General features: G+C 37.2%; 1 protein-coding gene across 2 annotated transcripts in view; it reads left to right on the forward strand.

Moving 5' to 3' along the window:
* ABCD3 (ATP binding cassette subfamily D member 3) overlaps positions 1 to 18,330 on the forward strand; it is an 86,223-nt gene that overhangs the window by 53,837 nt on the left and 14,056 nt on the right. For both annotated transcript variants that reach the window (XM_080655668.1, XM_080655669.1), the window contains 12 exons: positions 39 to 181; positions 3,240 to 3,309; positions 6,030 to 6,099; positions 6,181 to 6,278; positions 6,664 to 6,755; positions 9,056 to 9,147; positions 9,239 to 9,311; positions 9,439 to 9,502; positions 15,956 to 16,033; positions 16,134 to 16,199; positions 16,294 to 16,383; positions 16,782 to 16,901. In XM_080655668.1, the coding sequence (XP_080511794.1) occupies positions 39 to 181; positions 3,240 to 3,309; positions 6,030 to 6,099; positions 6,181 to 6,278; positions 6,664 to 6,755; positions 9,056 to 9,147; positions 9,239 to 9,311; positions 9,439 to 9,502; positions 15,956 to 16,033; positions 16,134 to 16,199; positions 16,294 to 16,383; positions 16,782 to 16,901 (1,056 nt within the window). The remainder of the gene's footprint in view (positions 1 to 38; positions 182 to 3,239; positions 3,310 to 6,029; positions 6,100 to 6,180; positions 6,279 to 6,663; positions 6,756 to 9,055; positions 9,148 to 9,238; positions 9,312 to 9,438; positions 9,503 to 15,955; positions 16,034 to 16,133; positions 16,200 to 16,293; positions 16,384 to 16,781; positions 16,902 to 18,330) is intronic.

Genomic DNA, 18,330 nt, shown 5'->3' on the forward strand with positions numbered 1-18,330 from the left:
TCCTTGAACTTTGTATCTTTCTCTTGCAATAATAATAGGGCCCAGCGAGCATGATGGCCTATTTGCTTGTTTCTGGGCTGTTCCTAACTCGACTTAGAAGACCCATTGGTAAGATGACAATAACTGAGCAAAAGTATGAAGGAGAGTATAGATATGTTAATTCCCGGCTCATCACAAACAGGTAAGGAGAAATGTATTAAATGTATTTAGCTGTACTAAAAATTTATTTTTATGGATATTGATATCATGTAAGTTGACTTCAAAAATCAGTAACACTGTTATTGAAATTAGGGGTGTGTGTGTATTTACCTCTTTTGAAAATATACATTTTGAAGGATATCAGTTTTATAACCTTTTTTCTAGTTAACTATGTATTACTTCTGATTCATCTCTTTATGTTATTGACTAATTTTCTGTTAATTTTACTTTAAACATAGTCAAAATACAATTCAAATTTACGTATAATACTTCAAAGAAAATTTTGTCTCAATTTATCCCAAAATGTTTTTAAGACTGTGTTTGTAATACTCAGTAATTCAGTCTTATTGCATATGCCTCTACCTATTTTCCACAAAAATCCAAAATAGGGAGAAAAAGTATTGAGCTTTGGAGCCAGCCTGATTAGTTTCAAAATCTACCTCTTCTACTCATCCATTATACATATTCAATGACTTTTGGCAAGTTGTTTATAGCTTCACTTTTTTTTGTTTATAATAGGTAGATAACATAGACCTATTTTGAAGATTAAATATGAAATATATATAGCTTACAGGACAGTTTTTCCCCCCAAAAAAACACATTTTTATTGATTTCAGAGAGGAAGGGAGAGGGAGAGATAGAAACATTATTGATGAAAGAGAATCACTGATAAGCTGCCTCCTGCATGCCCCCTCTGGGATCGAACCCGCAACCAGGGCATTGACCAGAACCAAACCTGGGTCTCTTCAGTCCGAAGACCGATGCTCTATCCACTGAGCCAAACAAGCCAGGGCTATAGGACAGTTTTTTAAAATTTTATTTTTTAATATTTATTATTGAGAGCATTATAGATATCTACCCCCCCCCCCCTTTTCCCCGTTTACCCAGATCCCAATCCTCTCCCACCACTCTATACCACTCTATTATCTGTGTCCATGGGTAATGCATATATGCATATAAGTTCTTTGGTTAATCTCTTCCCCCCTTTGCTCTGAGATTCCTCAGTCTGTTTACAGGACAGTTTTTGATATGTAGCGGTGCTCAGTAAATTTTCTCATAACCTGTCAACATTATGTTATTTTTAGGGTACTAACATTTATTATTACCCTATAGGCATTTACAAAATTACTCTTTTAATAGTTCCCTCTTCTTTACTTCCTTAGATTGCTAAAATGGTACTGGTTTTAAATAAGGTTTTATGCTCCAGGGAGGCAGAGAATAGATGGTTGCATAGAGAGGTGATTTGCCAAGTGACTGAAAGATGGTATCAGCTAGGATTCTTTCTATTGTAAGAAACAGAAAACCCTGACTCAGAGGGCTCTAACCTAAGGACATTTACTACTGCACATAAGAACTCGTAAGGTAGAGCAGTTCCTGACTCTTGATGTTCTCTTTGCTCTGCCTCCTTTTATGTTGCCCCTTTCTTCAGCCTGGTTGTTCTTGTGATAACAAGATTTCAAAAGTAGTTCCAAATCTCATTAAGCTTCTTCCCTTGCAAAAAGTCTGGAAACAAAAATGGAGCCATCTCTTCTGCTGTATGAGAGCAAGGAAACTTCCCCAGAAGCCCTACTACAGACCTTCTTTCACATCTCATTGGCCAGTCATGCCTCAAGCATTTACAGCAAAATGATTGGCTTAGAACATAGAAACTCATCCCCCCTGTAGATGGTGTTGAGGCCATTACCAAACCTTTTAGATAACCTGAAAAGGTTAGGTAACTTTAAGAAAATTAGGGTTCTCTTAGGAAAAAGGATGAGGATGAGAATAGATGTTGGAAAGGCAGCCATCAGTACTCTAGGATGTCTTATCCTTTCAGGTTTTAGAGGGGGTCTAAGCTGACTCAGTTCAGGGGAAGTAGAATTCTTACCCCATCTTCTTCTATCAGCTTAAATGTGAAGAGGAGATTGAAGGAAGTAAGAAAACTAACTATAGGTGCAGAATTATATTTCTGTTTCTGATGCGTTGGGGCTCTATCATTGTATCAAGGGAACCATGAAACAGGTCAAATATGATGAGTCTTTATGGAAAGTTAATTTTACTTGAAGGAGTTGAAATAGAAGTTGCCTTATTCTTATGATGGAGAAATACAGGCATATTTTGGAATAGAATATGTAATTCACATAAATTATTAAGGGAGAAAAGAAACTTGAAATAATTGTTAGGTGTTCATTAAAGGCTGTTTTAACTGTGCCTTCAGGACTCCTATGTAAATATTTACTTTCCTTTGCTGTAAGAGGCCCTTTGCTGTAAGAGGTGCTTTGCTGGGAAAGTTTATATCATACTGAATAAATGGAAAGACTGAAACACGAGGGTCAGATATGGTCATTTTTAATCTCAGCTGCTTGACTTGCTAGCTGTATGACTTTAGCAAATTTACTTAATTACACTGAACCTTTCTTCATCTGTAAACACACCCTTTTATTTCTAATCAAGACCCTTGTGGCCCTGTGGGCCCATTCCAACCAGCTCAAGAAAACACAAGTTGTGAGGATATGTTGGGGTTTCAAGAATAAGAACAATGATGCAGCTAGGCTCCCTGGGAGCTGGCACTGTGAGGCCATGAAATCTGAGTTTGCCTTTCTGTCTTTCAAAGGCTGTATGTCATGGCATCACTACCTGTCTTTCTCCAGCTGTTGTTTTCCCCTTTCCTTCCTGTCTTGGTCTGTACTCAATTTGTAGTTTATGATGGCTGTCCCTGCCCTGCCTTCTGTATATCATGGCAGCTTCCTTCTTATTTCTTATTTCTTCATTTTGATTTCTGAGGGTTAGCTCAACACACTTTTCCCAGCCAGTTACATATGGCACATACAACACATGGTTGCAGTCCAGTCTAGGATCTAGTCAGGTATGTATTCCTATGCTCGGATCAACTGAGCCCGGAGCTGGGTCTCAAGTGCAGACCACTACTTGAGATGTACTTGGTAAGCTCTTAGTCACAAAAATGCTCATTTAAATAAAAATATTCAGTCATAAAATACTGTTTTGCAATTTTTCAGGCTTGGTTAACATAAAAATTAATTGCTAAATTATTTTTTTAATAGTGAAGAAATTGCCTTTTATGATGGGAATAAAAGAGAAAAGCAGACAATCCATGCAGTCTTCAAAAAACTGGTAAGAAAACATGCTTGAGGCTCATGTATTTGGGAAAGGTTTTTTTTTTTTGCTTATGTAAAAATACAAATATATTGTTTTCATTAAACAATGTGAGAATAAAAACTATCATATCAATCTATTAAGTTGCCTAATTATAAAATGGTAGATTTATTAAAATAATTGTCAGCATATTTTTACAGAGGTTGCATAGGAGTCTTATTTAGTGATTTCTACAGAAAATTTGTTTCACTAGCATTCATGAAAATACTGTGAAGATTATTTAGAGCAGGTGCCAGCAAACTTTTTCTGTAAAGAACAAGATAATACATACATAGTTTAGGCTTTTCAGGTCTTATGGTCTCTATTAAAGGTATTCAACTCTGCCACTCAAATGTAGCCATCTATAATCTATAATAATAAAAGCGTAATATGCTAATTAGGCCAGATGACCTTCTGGACAAAGCCGGGGCTGCGAGGGAAGCCCAGGTCCCGGGTGCCAGAGGGAAGCCGGTGCTGGCAGCTGGGGGAAGGAAGGCCTACTCTTGCATGAATTTTGTGTATTGGGCCTCTAGTATCCTATATAATAAAAGGCTAACATGCAAATTGACCAAACGGCAGAACGGCTGGTCACTATGATGCTCACTGACCACCAAGGGGCAGACACTCAACCCAGGAGCTGCCCCCTGGTAGTCAGTGCGTTCCCCCAGGGGCAGCACCGCTTAGCCAAAAGCCGGGCTCCGCAGCAGTACTAAGGACCCCTAGGGATGTCCATCTGCCGGCTGACTTCGGTTGGACATCCATCAGTCGGACATCCATCAGTCGGACATCCCTCGAGGGCTCCCAGACTGAGAGAGAGTGCAGGCTGGGCTGAGAAACCCCCTCCCCCTCCCCCACCAAGTGCATGAATTTCATGCACCGGGCCTCTGGTACTATATATACATGAATGAGTGTGGCTGTGTTCTAATAAAGGCTGGATTTGGACTGTGGGCCATAGTTTGTTGGCCCTTGATTTAGAATATAAACATTGTTTCTTGTGGAAACTATATTTCAGTTTTTATTTACTTGCTACTTGGAAAATTTGAATTCAAGTAATTTTATTTATTATTTATTCAAAAGATATTGAATGCCATCTAGTTGCCTGAACCTGTTCTAGGTGCTAGTGTGTTAACAGTGGTGAATGTGATGGCAAAATCCTGCCTTTATGGAGCTTACATTTTAGTGGAAGCTGGTGAAATTTAATACATATTTGAAGTGACTTAAGAAGATTAAAATGGTTGTCATTTAAAATTATTTCATAAATTGGATTTTTGCCTTATGTATATTTAACATGACAACTTTGATAGTGCTCACTAAATTGCATTTAAGGTAATTTTCCAGGACATTGTTGTTCACCAGCCCACTCTTCACATGGCTTGTTTATACTTATCCTTTACCTTTCAGCCCAAAAGTTTACATCTTATTGATGCCTTGCCTGCTCTGATTAGTCTGTCTGAAATGGCTTCCACCACTTACTTTCCATTTTAATGATCTGTGTCCTTAAATGCATATATTGCAATTTATAATTACCTGGTTTGTTTATTAGTTTGTCTGTTTCATTAGAATGTAAACTCCATGAGCTCAGGAACTTTATCTGTTCTATTCATTGTTGTATCTTCCGTATTGAGCACTGGATGTAGCACACAGCATTCATTGAATAAATGTTCCAGCCATTGTTCTTTTGCAGAAGGTAGTAAGAGCAAGCTAGCCAGTACTTAGGAAAGCCACATTTTAGTGGAGGAGTCAATAAATATGTAAACAACTGGATATTTTCTATGATTTCAGATGGTAATGAACTCTGTGACCAAAGATATAATAAAGTGGTAGAGTATGATGGAGGCTGCTTATTAGGTATTTTAGCTAGGAAGGCAAGATCTTTTTTGAGGAGGTGGCATTTCATCAGAAACCCATTTGAAGTGGGGGGTGTTAGTTTCAAAATATCAGTATCTAGGAAGACTTATTCCTGGCAGCGAGCACGGCAAGAAGAAAGCCTTAGGCGGAGCATGTTTTTGAAAGCTGCATTTCTGGAACTCAGTCGAAGGAGCAAAGTAATAGCAGATGAGGTTTAAGATAGAGCCCAGTGACAGATCATGCAGGACCTTGAATAATCCGATAGATGAAAAATGTGAGAACACTAAAGATGCAGGATAAAAAATATTTTTAGAATTGTAATTTTGAGATAATGCATGCTCAGATTAAAGCTACACACTCGGACTTTGTGGTCTTAATTTAGATAGAGTAGTGATATCATTCATCACAAACCAGATGTCTCCAACTAAAGTAAAGCATTGAGTGCCAATCTGGACTGCTAGTGTTCAACCTAAATGCTCTCATCCTTCTGTTCTTTTTGTTTTGATTATTAACAACCAATAATCAAAACAAAGCGAAGCATATATGTATCTGATAGTTTTGTGAATAAATATCATTGTACTATTACATGTAAAGGATCCCACATTAACATCCTTTATGTAATTTTCATTCTGTTTGTAAAGAAATGGTTTCATGAAGTGTTCGTTCGGCACCTGCTCTGAGATCATCATTGTGCTTGATGAAATGTGATATACAATATAATCAGAAATCATTTGTACTCAGTAAATATTTGTTGAATAAATATATTATACAGTTTCTTTTATCCTTATGGTAAATTTGTGTGTTTTTTAAACATAGAAAATAATTATATTTTTGCTTTTGCTTTCTGCCAGGTGGAGCACCTGCATAATTTCATTTTGTTTCGGTTTTCTATGGGCTTCATCGATAGCATAATTGCCAAATGTACGTATGCTATAAAAGAGATAGTGGAATGAGATTTGTGGAAAAAGTGGAGTATTTTAAATCTTAATTGCTTTGTTTCAGATCTTGCCACTGTAGTTGGTTACCTAGTTGTCAGCCGCCCTTTCCTAGATTTGTCTCATCCTCGACATCTCAAGAGTACACATTCAGAACTTCTGGAGGTAAAGTAGTAATAATAATAATGGTACATTGAAAATTTAAATTTAAAAATAAGGAAAACCTAGTTTTTGCCCTAGTCGGTTTCGCTCAGTGGATAGAGCGTCAGCTTTTGGACAGAAGGGTCCCAGGTTTGATTCAATTCAAGGGCACATACCTTGGTTGTAGGCTCGATCCCTGGTCCCTGTCAGGGCATGAGCAGGAGGCAGCCAATCTATGTGTTTCTCTCGCATCGATGTTTCTCTCTACCTGTCTCTCCCCTGCCCTTCCACTCTCTCTAAAAATGAATGGAAAAAATATCCTTGGTTAAGGTTTAAAAAAAGAAGAAAAGAAAACCTAGTTTTTAATCCTAGAAATGTAAGTGAAAACTAATATTTATTTCTATTTAAGGATTACTACCAAAGTGGAAGGATGCTTTTGCGGATGTCTCAAGCTCTGGGTCGAATAGTTTTGGCTGGCCGTGAAATGACTAGATTGGCTGGGTAAGTAAGATTAGTATTGAGCAGTTGCAGAGAATTTTTAAAAATATGTTATCCTTAGTGATTGTGCTCTGTTGAGGTTAAGATCAGTGATAACTGAAGCTGCTACTCCTGGTTTTGATAAAGAATTAAGTAAGATTTATCTCTGATAGTGAAGTCTTTATGTTTTCTCTTAGATCAGTGGTTCTCAACCTTTCTAATGCCGCAACCCTTTAATCCAGTTCCTCATGTTGTGGTGACCCCCAACCATAAAATTATTTTCGTTGCTACTTCATAACTGTAATTTTGCTACTGTTATGAATCATAATGTAAATATCTGTGTTTTCCGATGGTCTTAGGCTCTATAACAGCGATTCTCAACCTGTGGGTCGCAACCCACAGGTTGAGAACCGCTAGCAGGGTCGCCTAAGACCATTCCCACTGGGGATATGCCCGCAACCAAGGCACATGCCCTTGACCAGAATCGAACCTGGGACCCTTCAGTCCACAGGCCGATGCTCTATCCATTGAGCCAAACCGGTTAGGGCTAATATTAAGAACATTTTATCTTTTCCCCTCTTTATTTTTTAAAACACCTTTTAATTATTTTTTAATATATATATTTTTTATTGATTTCAGAGAGGAAGGGAGAGGGAGATAGAAATATCAGGGATAAGAGAGAATCACTGATTGGTTGCCTCCTGCACGCCCCATACTGAGGATTGAGCCTGCAATCTGGGCATGTGCAGGAATTGAACTGGTGACCTCTTGATTCCTGGGTCGACGCTCAACCACTGAGCCACACCAACTGGGCTCTTTTCCCCTCTTTTAGAATAAGAGAGGAATCTTCCAAATCTTCTGTTTGCAGGTTGGTAGCAGCCATTTGGGATATCCTATATACTAAAAGCCTAATATGCTAAGTGTCTGGTTGGCCACTCAACCAATTAAAGCGTAATATGCTAATGCTGCTCAACCACTCACTATGACGTGCACTGACCACCAGGGGGCAGATAGTTGGCCAGTTGACCAGTTGCTATGACGTGCACTGACCACCAGGGGGCAGACGCTCCAACTGGTAGGTTAGCTTGCTGCTAGGGTCTGGCCAATCGGGATGGGCCAGACACGCCCTGGAGCCCTCCTGTGGTCTCGGCCTGGCCTGCGCCCTCTTGCAATCCTGGCTGAAGGACAGCCCCCCCTCCCCAAGTGCATGAGTTTTGTGCACCAGGCATCTAGTGTATAATAAATACCTTCATCAGATAGAAGGCATCTTTATACCAGGCTTTATAGCTCACTATAGCAGGAACTCAGGGCCTAGGGAATGCCCTAGTACTAGTCCTTCTATAGTATCTACTAGAAACTTCCTTAAACTTCTAGCAGCAAACAACTCTCTTGACTTACCTACTAAAGAAGTATCTGTTGAGGTAGGAATCCTATGAAACCTCTCCCTTTATCCCATGTTTCTGCTTTCCTGCTGAAATATAATAGTAAAACATGCATACTATCACTAATACTTTATGTTAATGAGACTTCTTTTAGGTTATTTTATTTACACTAGATAATAATTTTAAACTTCAGTTAAGTTTGTTTAAAATAAAAGATGTGGTTCAGGATGGGTGACTCAGTTGGTTGGAGCATTGTCCCATACACCAAAAGGTTGCAGGTTTGATTCCCAGACAGGGCACTTGCCAATGTTGCTGGTTTGATCCTGGGTGTGGGCATGCATGGGAGGCAACCAATTGATGTTTCCCTCCCTCCCTTTCTTCCTCCCTTCCTTCCTCCACTCCTCTTTCTCTAAAAAAACCTATACTAATAAAAGGGTAATATGCTAATTAGACTGGATAGACCAGACATCCTTCTGGACAAAGCCGCAGTGACTGCAAGGGCCGAGGAGGGCAGGCAGCCACTGTAGCTGTGAGGGCCAGCAGTGACAGCAGCAGCGGGGTGATGGGGGCGGTGGCTTCCCCTGACCGGCCTGGTCGCCTCCCACTGAGGGAGGCCAGACTGTGGCTTAGGCCCATGGGGAGTGGGCCTAAGCCATCAGTAGGACATCCCCTGAGGGCTCAAAGACTATGAGAAGGGGCAGGCCGGGCTGAGGGACAACCGCCCCCCGCCCCCCCCCCCCCCCCGCCCCGCCATCCAGTGCATGAATTTTCGTGCACCGGGCCTCTCGTAAATAAATAAAAACAAATCCTTGGGTGAGAATTAAAAAATAAAACAAGATAGGAACTTATACAATGTTATATGTCAATTTTATCTTAAATAAATAATATAAAAGATATGATAGCCTCTGGAGATTTGACCATAACTTTTTTTTTTAATTTCAGTTTTACTGCTCGGATTTCAGAATTAATGCAAGTATTAAAGGATTTAAAAAATGGAAAATATGAACGCACAATGATCTCTCAGCAAGAAAGGGGTAAATATGAATGTTCTAGGTCTTATAATTTAAGTTTTTGCTTTAATACACAATGTGATTATGATACTTTAATACTTATTTTCTATTTAAGGTATTGAAGGAGCACAAAGCATTCCCTTGATACCTGGAGCTGGAGAAATCATCAATGCTGATAACATTATAAAGTACATACAGAAAAAGTCTTTTTAGGACCATAAATATTTGTTAAACTACATAGTACCTTTTCTTTCAGCTACACTTGTTTAGTGTTTAATGTAAAATTATCCTTTTTTTTATTAATTTCTTCTGTAGATTTGATCATGTTCCTTTAGCAACGCCAAATGGAGATATCTTGATCCGAGATCTTAATTTTGAAGTAAGTTTTAAAATTGTTGTATAAAAACTTAACTTATCTTTAAAATGTGAAATGCATAAGGGTTGAATATTTAAAGTAATTTTAAGGCTTGACTTAATCTCTGAATCCACAACATAGCTTTAACAAGTAAGTGCTTGAAATACTCAAGAAATCTATTTTTCTTAATTGATGACTTTAGAGTTTCAGATATTACTATAAAAAATCTTTTGCAAATTAAGTCCTTGGCTAGTGTAACTGAGGAACTGAATTTTAAATTGTATTTAATTTTAATAAATTTGATCTTAAGTAGCCACATAACTAGTAGACAGCATAGCTCTAGAATTCCTCTCTATATGCCTTTGTATGTGGCCTTTTGTAATTTGTGTTATGTGTAGGGATTCTTTTCAACTGCTTTCTGATAATTTACAAAATAAGGTATGTAATTATTGTATTTGTTTTTATTTTTTACTTTTAAAGATAATTTTATTGATTTCAGTGAGAAAGGAAGAGTGAGAGAGATAGAAATATTAATAATGAGAAAGAATCATTGATTGGCTGCCTCTTTCACGCCCCACACTGGGGTTCGAGCCCACAAGCCAGGCATGTGCCCTGACTGGGAATCAACTGTGATCTCCTGGTTCATAGGTTGACGCTCACCCACTGGATTTGTTTTTAAATTGTTATAATCTTACATGTCTTCAATTTTCCTATACTTAGTAATGTATATTTATTAATTACATCTCTACTTCCTTTTTTAAATGAAAAATGTTAGTTATGCTAAGTAATTTAACTTATTTAAATAACAATGAGCATTGTATACTATATTTTTTAAAGCCAGGAAACACAAGTGGAAATAGAGAAAATGTAAATATAGTTAGTAAATATTGAATGCCTGCAAGTATTACAGAAGTGTTTTCTCATTTAGCTGTAGGCACTTTAGTCAGGCTTGATTTCAGGTATAAAACAGATCAGAACCCCATCTTTGTTAGATTTCAGTAGCCCCATTACTGCCACACCCCAAGGATCAAAAGGGTCATCCAATTTCTTCATTAAAGAATCCTCTTGGCCCTTTCTTCCACTTTCCCTCACTCTGTCTTTATGCAGAAATAATTAATCCAACAATACAGATGCACACATGGCTTAAGCATGTGGGGTGGGATTTGGGACTCTATGTATGCACAGGTACAGATAGTAGGTAAGAGTATGATTAAGGTCTGTAATGTTACTCACTTTTGTCATAAAGTACCACACGAAAGCTCTCATTTGCCTTTTAGTCCAAAAGCCCTTCCCTTTAAGGCCTTTATGTTTGGATTTAATATACTTCCAGCCAGTTCTTATAACTTCACTTTTATACTCTCAGAAAGGCTGCTACTTTCTTGCTCTTATATTGGTTTCATTTGGCAAATCCTAATGGAGTACCCAGTTATGCCCCTACTTGTTCAAGTTTTTTACTTTGTGACTATATTTCATACCCCCTGTTATCTATTCTGTGATTCTTTTTTTTCTCCTCCACTGTTTCTTTGACTTCTGTCCTTTTGAGCTACTGTAATGAATTCCTCTTTTCTCTTCCATCTCTGACTTAAGGAATTTTAAGTTAGAGGAATTTTAATTTGCTTTTCTTCTTTATTTTTGTGTTTCCATTTTATTCTTTTTGTTTGTCTATTTGGTTTTCTTAATTGTTGACTCTATTGCAGATGTCTCCCATCCCTCCTGCCCTTCCACCCTGCCTCCCACCAGACCTTTATCACTTTATTGTCCATGTCCATGGGTTATGCATATATGCATATATATTGTTTGGTTGGTCTCTTCTCATTCTCCTCTCACTTTTCCCCTCTGAGATATGTCAGTCTGTTCCATGTATTCTTTTCACTGTTATTCTTTTTTTTAAAAAAAATACATTTTATTGATTTTTTACAAAGAGGAAGGGAGAGGGAGAGAGAGAGTTAGAAACATCAATCAGTTGCCTCCTGCACACCCCCTACTGGGGATGTGCCCGCAACCAAGGTGCATGCCCTTGACCAGAATCGAAACTGGGACCCTTCAGTCCGCAGGCCGACGCTCTATCCACTGAGCCAAACCGGCTAGGGCTCATTGTTATTCTTAACATGGCCTTCCTTTATTCAACAAACTATCCTTCAGTTCTTTTTTACCTCCAGTTATTTTCTACCCGTCTAGCTTACTTGAAATAAGGATTCCTTTTGTCCTGGTTAGAGGTATAATAAAACGGACTTGGCCCCTATTCTACTTATCCTGGCTTATTGGCATGTGTCATTTATATAACTTCCTTTCAACATTTCTCTTTACAAACATTACCCTTCCTCACAAACCTTACAACTTTCAGAACCCACTTTTTTCCCCCTTCAAAATGACACGAAAACCATAATTTCTTTCCAATTAGAATTCTTAACCCTTAGAAACCTTAATTTTTAGGTGATATGTAAGTAATTAACATTTCTTAGATTAGCAATATATTCACATTTTAAAGAGATATTTTAAATAAAATACAAGACTTATTCATAAAAAAATAAATTAAACAGACTTGACCACCAAAAGTAAATGTCTTATACTTTATGATTAGTTTGTCAAATCACAAAGCAAATAACATAAGATTATTTGACATAAGAGATTGTGTAGCTTATTCCTATAAAAACTCAGCACAGGCATATTTATCTATCTAGATGTAGATTGAAGAGACCCTAAGATAGCTTATAAATTATAATATGGACGTTAAAGCAGTACTTTGTAACTTACTCAAATTTTTACCTTTCAGTGAGGTACATTTATAATGTATAAGAAGCCTATAAATCCCCAAAATCATTTATGGGTAGATATTTTTCATGATTTATTATGGTAAATTAATAGAAAGGATTTATAAAGAAGTTTTATTTTTCAGGGAATATTAAAATATTCAAAGCATTTGTTGCTCCATTAAGTCAATCCAGTAGCCTCACTAATAAAGTATTATTACAAATTCAATTTTCAGTGAAAGTTATTATTGGCTTTTAGTCTTTTTCTGTTGTTGTTGTTAATCCTCACTGGAGGATTCTTCTCCCCCCCATTGATTTTTAGAGAGAGTGGAAGAGAGAGAGGGAGAGAAACATTGATGTGAGAGGGACACATTGTTTGGTTGCCTCCTGCATTCACCCTGATGGGGGCTGGGGATAGAACCAGCAACCCAGGTATGTGCCCTTGACTGGGAATTGAGCCCAAGACCCTTAGGTGGGCGGGCTGACCCTCTATCTATTTAGCCACACCAGCCAGGGTAGCTTTTAGTCTTAATTCAATCCAGGAAAAAAAATACATTTTTATAAATCTTTAATATGGAAAAATTACCACTGTCTTATCATGACTGATGTCATAAGGGGAAGTTTTATCCCAACATTACTAAAAGCCAATGAATAAAGAAAAGTTAATGCTGAATCTAAGACAGTTGAGCATAGGAGTAACTGAAGAATGTCCGTAAGTCTAGCTATTATTTACATAATTACAAACTTGGTCTTATAGTTTCCTGACATATTGAAACAAATAGTATGGAGAAGTATTAGATACCAGTGAAGATTATAAGCAGTGAGGAGTAGAAAAAAGATATGACATTACTCAGAGCATAGTAGTAGGGAATCATGTAAGTAACAGCTCTCTGAACTGCGGGGGGGCTCATGAGGGCATCATTGTCCTAGAAGAGTAAAATTACTATATATAATAACCTTGTACTGTCAGGAATAGTCATTATATTCCATTTTATAGGAAAAGGAAATAAATTGCACATAAAGAAGTTCATCAAAATGCTACTTAAAAATAATTTCTCAGTTCATTCCTCTGAAAAAGTCATTCAGAATAGTTTATTCTTTAATATTGATTGCAAAAGATTTGGTCAGCTATGTGGTAGACCAGTAATTCTCAGCCTTTTTTTTAGACGCTCATTCTTTCTCTGTTTTTGTTGTGGTAAAATATACATAACATAAAATTTAACTGCTTTTACCATTTTTTAGGGTACAATTCAGTGGCATTCAGTACATTTAGTGTTATGCAATCATCACCACTATCTGTAGAACTTTTTCATCATAACAGACAGAAACTGTTTACCCATTAAACATTAGCTTCTCATTTTCTTACTCCTCCCATTTCCTGGTAATCTTTGTTCTACTTTCTGTCTCAATGAATCAGACTACTTTGGGTACTTAATATAAGCAGAATAATACAATATTGATCCTTTTGTTACTGGTTTATTTCACTTCATAATGTCTTCAGAGTTCATCCAAGTTGGAGCATGTTTCAGAATTTCACTCCTTTTTAAGGCTAAATAATATTTTATTGTATATATATGCTGCATTTTGTTCATTCATTCTCTCGGGTCACTTTTTTTTTGCTATAATAAAAGCCTAAGTGACCATTATGGCGGAATGATAAGAACGACCAGTCACTATGATGCACATTGACCACGGGGGTGTGGGGCAGATGCTCATCTCAGGAGCTGCCCCCTGGTAGTCAGTGCGTTCTCACAGGGAGAATCCTGCTCAGCCAGAAGCCGGGCTCATGGTGGGGAGCGCAGGGGTGGTGGCGGGAGCCTTTCCCACCTCCATGGCAGCGCTAAGGAGCAGTGAGCCGAGCGGTAAGGAGCAGTGAGCAGGCGGGCAGTAAGGAGTGTGGGGGTCCAGGACTGTGAGAGGGATGATCACCTGCCGGCTCCTGAACTGCAAGAAGGCACAGGCCGGGCTGAGGGGACCCCGCCCCCCCTTATTCCCCCAGTGCACGAATTTTGTACACTGGGCCTCTAGTTATGAATACAAACGGTTCTCCATTCCATCAGAGCAAAAGCCTTCAAAAATCCTCTCAATGGCTTACAATGCCCTGTAGGATTTGCCTGCCACTATCCTGTCCCCACTGCTTATCTCTGAGCTCATTTCCTACTACTATTCTGCTCATTTTTCTTCAGCCAAATCAGCCTCGCTTCTTCTTTTTTAATAGAACAGGTACATTCCTGCTTCAGTGCCTTTGAATCAGCCTTTTGTGGTAGGGTCAGTACTAGAACAATCTTCCTCTAGATAAATTCCTAATTCATTCCTTCTTTCAGTATTTGCCCAGTTGCCTGCCCTGACCCCTTTAAAAATGCAACCTCCCTCACCACTCCCAAATTTTCTTATGATCTATTTTTTTCTCCATAGCACTTATTTTTTAACATTATTTAATTAGCTTATTTATTATGCACACTTATTGTATGTCTCTCCCACTAGAATCTAGGCTGGTAAGGGTAGGGTTTGGGCTTTTTGTTTGATTGTTTTGGGGGGATGGTTTTGGTCTCTCTTTTTAAATGTAGCTCCATTGCCTAGAACAGAGCCTGACACAGAATTTAGTAAATATTTATTGAATTAAATAATAGGAACCTGAAGCTCAACAGTTAAAAAAAAATGTCTAAGGTAGGTGCCACAGCTCGGGTAACGCCTTTCTCTTCACCTTAGTTGTCTCCCTTCCTCCTGTGTACATTGCTGTGTAATGTTATATGCTAGATTATAACCCAGGTTTTCTGAATCTTCACAGGGTTGATTAACACAAGACTGCAAGCTTAGAATTTAGCCAGTTTTTTTACATATTCCTGTTTAACTTTATGTTGTTGTAGACCAGTTTGGTGGCACTTACAAATAGTTATAATGCATATATACTTTGATCCAACACATTTCTAAGAATCTGATATATAGAAACATATTTCACTAGTGCATAAATTTGCTCACTGTCTTGGAGGTTCATTGCACTATTACCTAAAAGAGCAAAATAAAATGCAGATAACCTAAGTATTTAAATAAATTATAACACATCGTTAATATAGGATACACTGCAAGCATTAGAAAAAAGAATGGAAGGAATCTGAATATACTGACCTGGAAGAATATTTATTGTATATTGTTAAATGATAACAAATGTAGGACATATATAGTACAATTCCATTGTTTTTTTAAGAAAGATTGGATAGCATAGGAAATATAGTCAATGATATTGTAATAATTATGTGCCAGGTGGGTACTGGAAATATTGGGGAATAACATTGTAAAGTATATGATTATCTAACTACTATGCTATACACCTGAAATTAATACAAAATAATATTTAATGTAAACTATAATTGAAAAATAAAAATTAGAAAAAAACATACATATTGATTGTTTTCAAGAATTCTCAAATTTTTAAGCTTTAGCTCTTTGTATTTGGTTGAGATTAAGTTGATAATATCAATAATGATTTTTAAATTAAAAAGTGAGTAAAATTTGAAAGTAAACAAAAATGAAGGGTCCTTTCAACCATACCCTCCACTGCTTCTATCTGATATTACATTTGTAGATAAAACAGAAAGCTTATCATTAGCAAAGAACGTTTGGACTCTGAGGAAATGTTCATTGTTTACAGATTCACTCTAGTTCATTTACTTAATTTAATTAAATTAAATCTGTTAAAATTATTCATAAATTCATAATTTTCTTTCAGGTACGATCTGGGGCCAACGTTCTAATTTGTGGTCCAAATGGATGTGGGAAGAGTTCACTTTTCCGTGTTCTTGGTGAAGTAAGTACAAATTGGCCTCAAGATTTTGCAGTTTTATTTTGCCATATGATCTACCACATTGTGAAATTTACTATTGCTCATCCCACTTTTCCTTTTATAGTTATGGCCTCTTTTTGGAGGACGTCTAACTAAACCTGAGAGAGGAAAGTTATTTTATGTTCCTCAGGTAAGACCTTGAATTATTTTGTAACCTTTAATTTAAAGATACTTTTACTTATTGCTTAAAAATTCACTTCTAATGAATTTTGATCTGTTATCAGAGACCTTATATGACCCTTGGGACCCTTCGAGACCAAGTTATATATCCAGATGGAAGAGAAGATCAAAAAAGGAAGGGGATATCTGACCTAGTATGTAACGGTTTATATCCCAGACCTGCTGAAAATACTCTGTTGAAAGTTCTTTTTCTTAACCAGTTACGTACTTTTAATGCCAGGCAGTTTAATCCCAACCTGTAGAGCTTTTAAATCTTTGATAGTAATTGTACTTTTCAACTTGAGGTAAAATGTTAATCACTTTGCGTAAATCTGACTCTTGAGTGTTTAACTTTGTTTACAATATTGTTTATTTTCTCATTGTCCTTGTCCTTTAATTATGTACAATAGTATCCTCCTTAAGCTGCTAGATATATTTTGTCAAGATTAGTATAGATAGGATTATAGCGATTTTAGTTTAAAAAATAAAGCAAGATAGAGAATGTTGGTATATTAATTACTCTTGATTTCATCTTTAATCATTTTTCTGAAAGGTACTGAAGGAATACTTAGATAATGTCCAGCTGGGTCATATCCTTGAACGCGAAGGAGGCTGGGACAGTGTTCAGGATTGGATGGATGTGCTCAGTGGTGGAGAGAAGCAAAGAATGGCAGTAAGTATACTCTGAAGACATTGCACAAAAATGCACCTGTTTGATTAATCAAGGCACACATTTTTACTTTTATATTTTTAATGGCAATTTTCATAGTATAGATTAGTTTAAATAATAATAAAGGTGCTCGAAAGTAACTTGCATGTAAATTTGAAATTCTGAAAAATTTTGAGTTTTCCTGTGAAAGAAAAAACTGCAGATGCAATTATATACCATTAATCCATTTTTTGTAGAAGTTGAGGAAACTTTGTACGATGTTGGTCTTGGGATATACAATAATTATGGTTGGGTTATGAGATCTCGTTCAGTATCTTTTCCCTACAGACATCTCTTCGTCTTACTCAGGCTATTCTCTGAAGTAGTTGAAGGTATTAGAGGTGATCAACCCTAATTTTATTCTTTATTCTGTTCTTGCCCTTTCCCTCGGTCATTATATATATCCTTGTGTCAGGGCTCAGTATCTACTACCTAAAATTATTTAGATTTTAAAGTTTTCTTACTATAAAAAAGCATTTGAAAGGAAGTTACCCCTAATCAAACGTCACTATAGAACAGTACATATTAAAAGTGATACTTTGAGTACTCTGTTAAGAGGGATCACTTTTAAAGAGTCATTTTCTAATGGAATATATCACAGTTTGAGCAGATCCAGAGGAATTTTTCTTTCCAGAATATTAGTCTTGTGGAAGTTAGAGAAAAGTGCAGCCAAGGAAAGACAACAAAAGAAATGGCTTATTGCAGAATTTCTTATTCAGTATCTTCAGGTTATATTCTACCTTCTTGTTGTCTCCTACCCCCTGATTTTGCATGTTGTTTTTTCCAAAATCATACCCATCCTATGCAAACGTAATATCAACCTAATGTTGTGATTTGTTTGGCTAGTGCTATATGAGTATAATTTAGAGTGAAGAATGAACCATAAACAAAAGAAAAGGGAGATGCCAGCCATATTCAGAATGGAAATTGGGCTGAAGGAGTGAAAATTTGAAGTGATTGGGCATTTCTTGAATCAATTTAGAGGATGGCTATAGGAATAACTACAAGTCAAAACAACAAATTTAAATTTCTGTACTATGACTTCAAAGAAATTGGGAGGATAGTCAAGATTTATAAATGGACACAATGGAAATTCAGGGAAAGAAAAATGTGCATAACTAATGAATCCTGTGTGTGTGGTATAAAGGTACAGAAGGGATAGTTTTTATTTGAAGACAAGAATGCAAGGCCTCGAGTGAGAGGATATCTTACAGAGTAAGGGAATGGGGCCTTAGCCAGTTTGATTCAGTGGATAGAGCATCAGCCTGCGGACCGAAGGGTCCCAGGTTCGATTCCGATCAAGGGCACATACCTCCGTTGCCCAGGCCTGGGCCCTGGTCAGGGCACGTGCAGGAGGCAACCAATAGATGTGTTTCTCTCACATCGATATTTC

Source organism: Plecotus auritus (assembly GCF_963455305.1).
Source record: "Plecotus auritus genome assembly, chromosome: 2".
Classification (NCBI taxonomy): Eukaryota; Metazoa; Chordata; class Mammalia; order Chiroptera; family Vespertilionidae; genus Plecotus; species Plecotus auritus.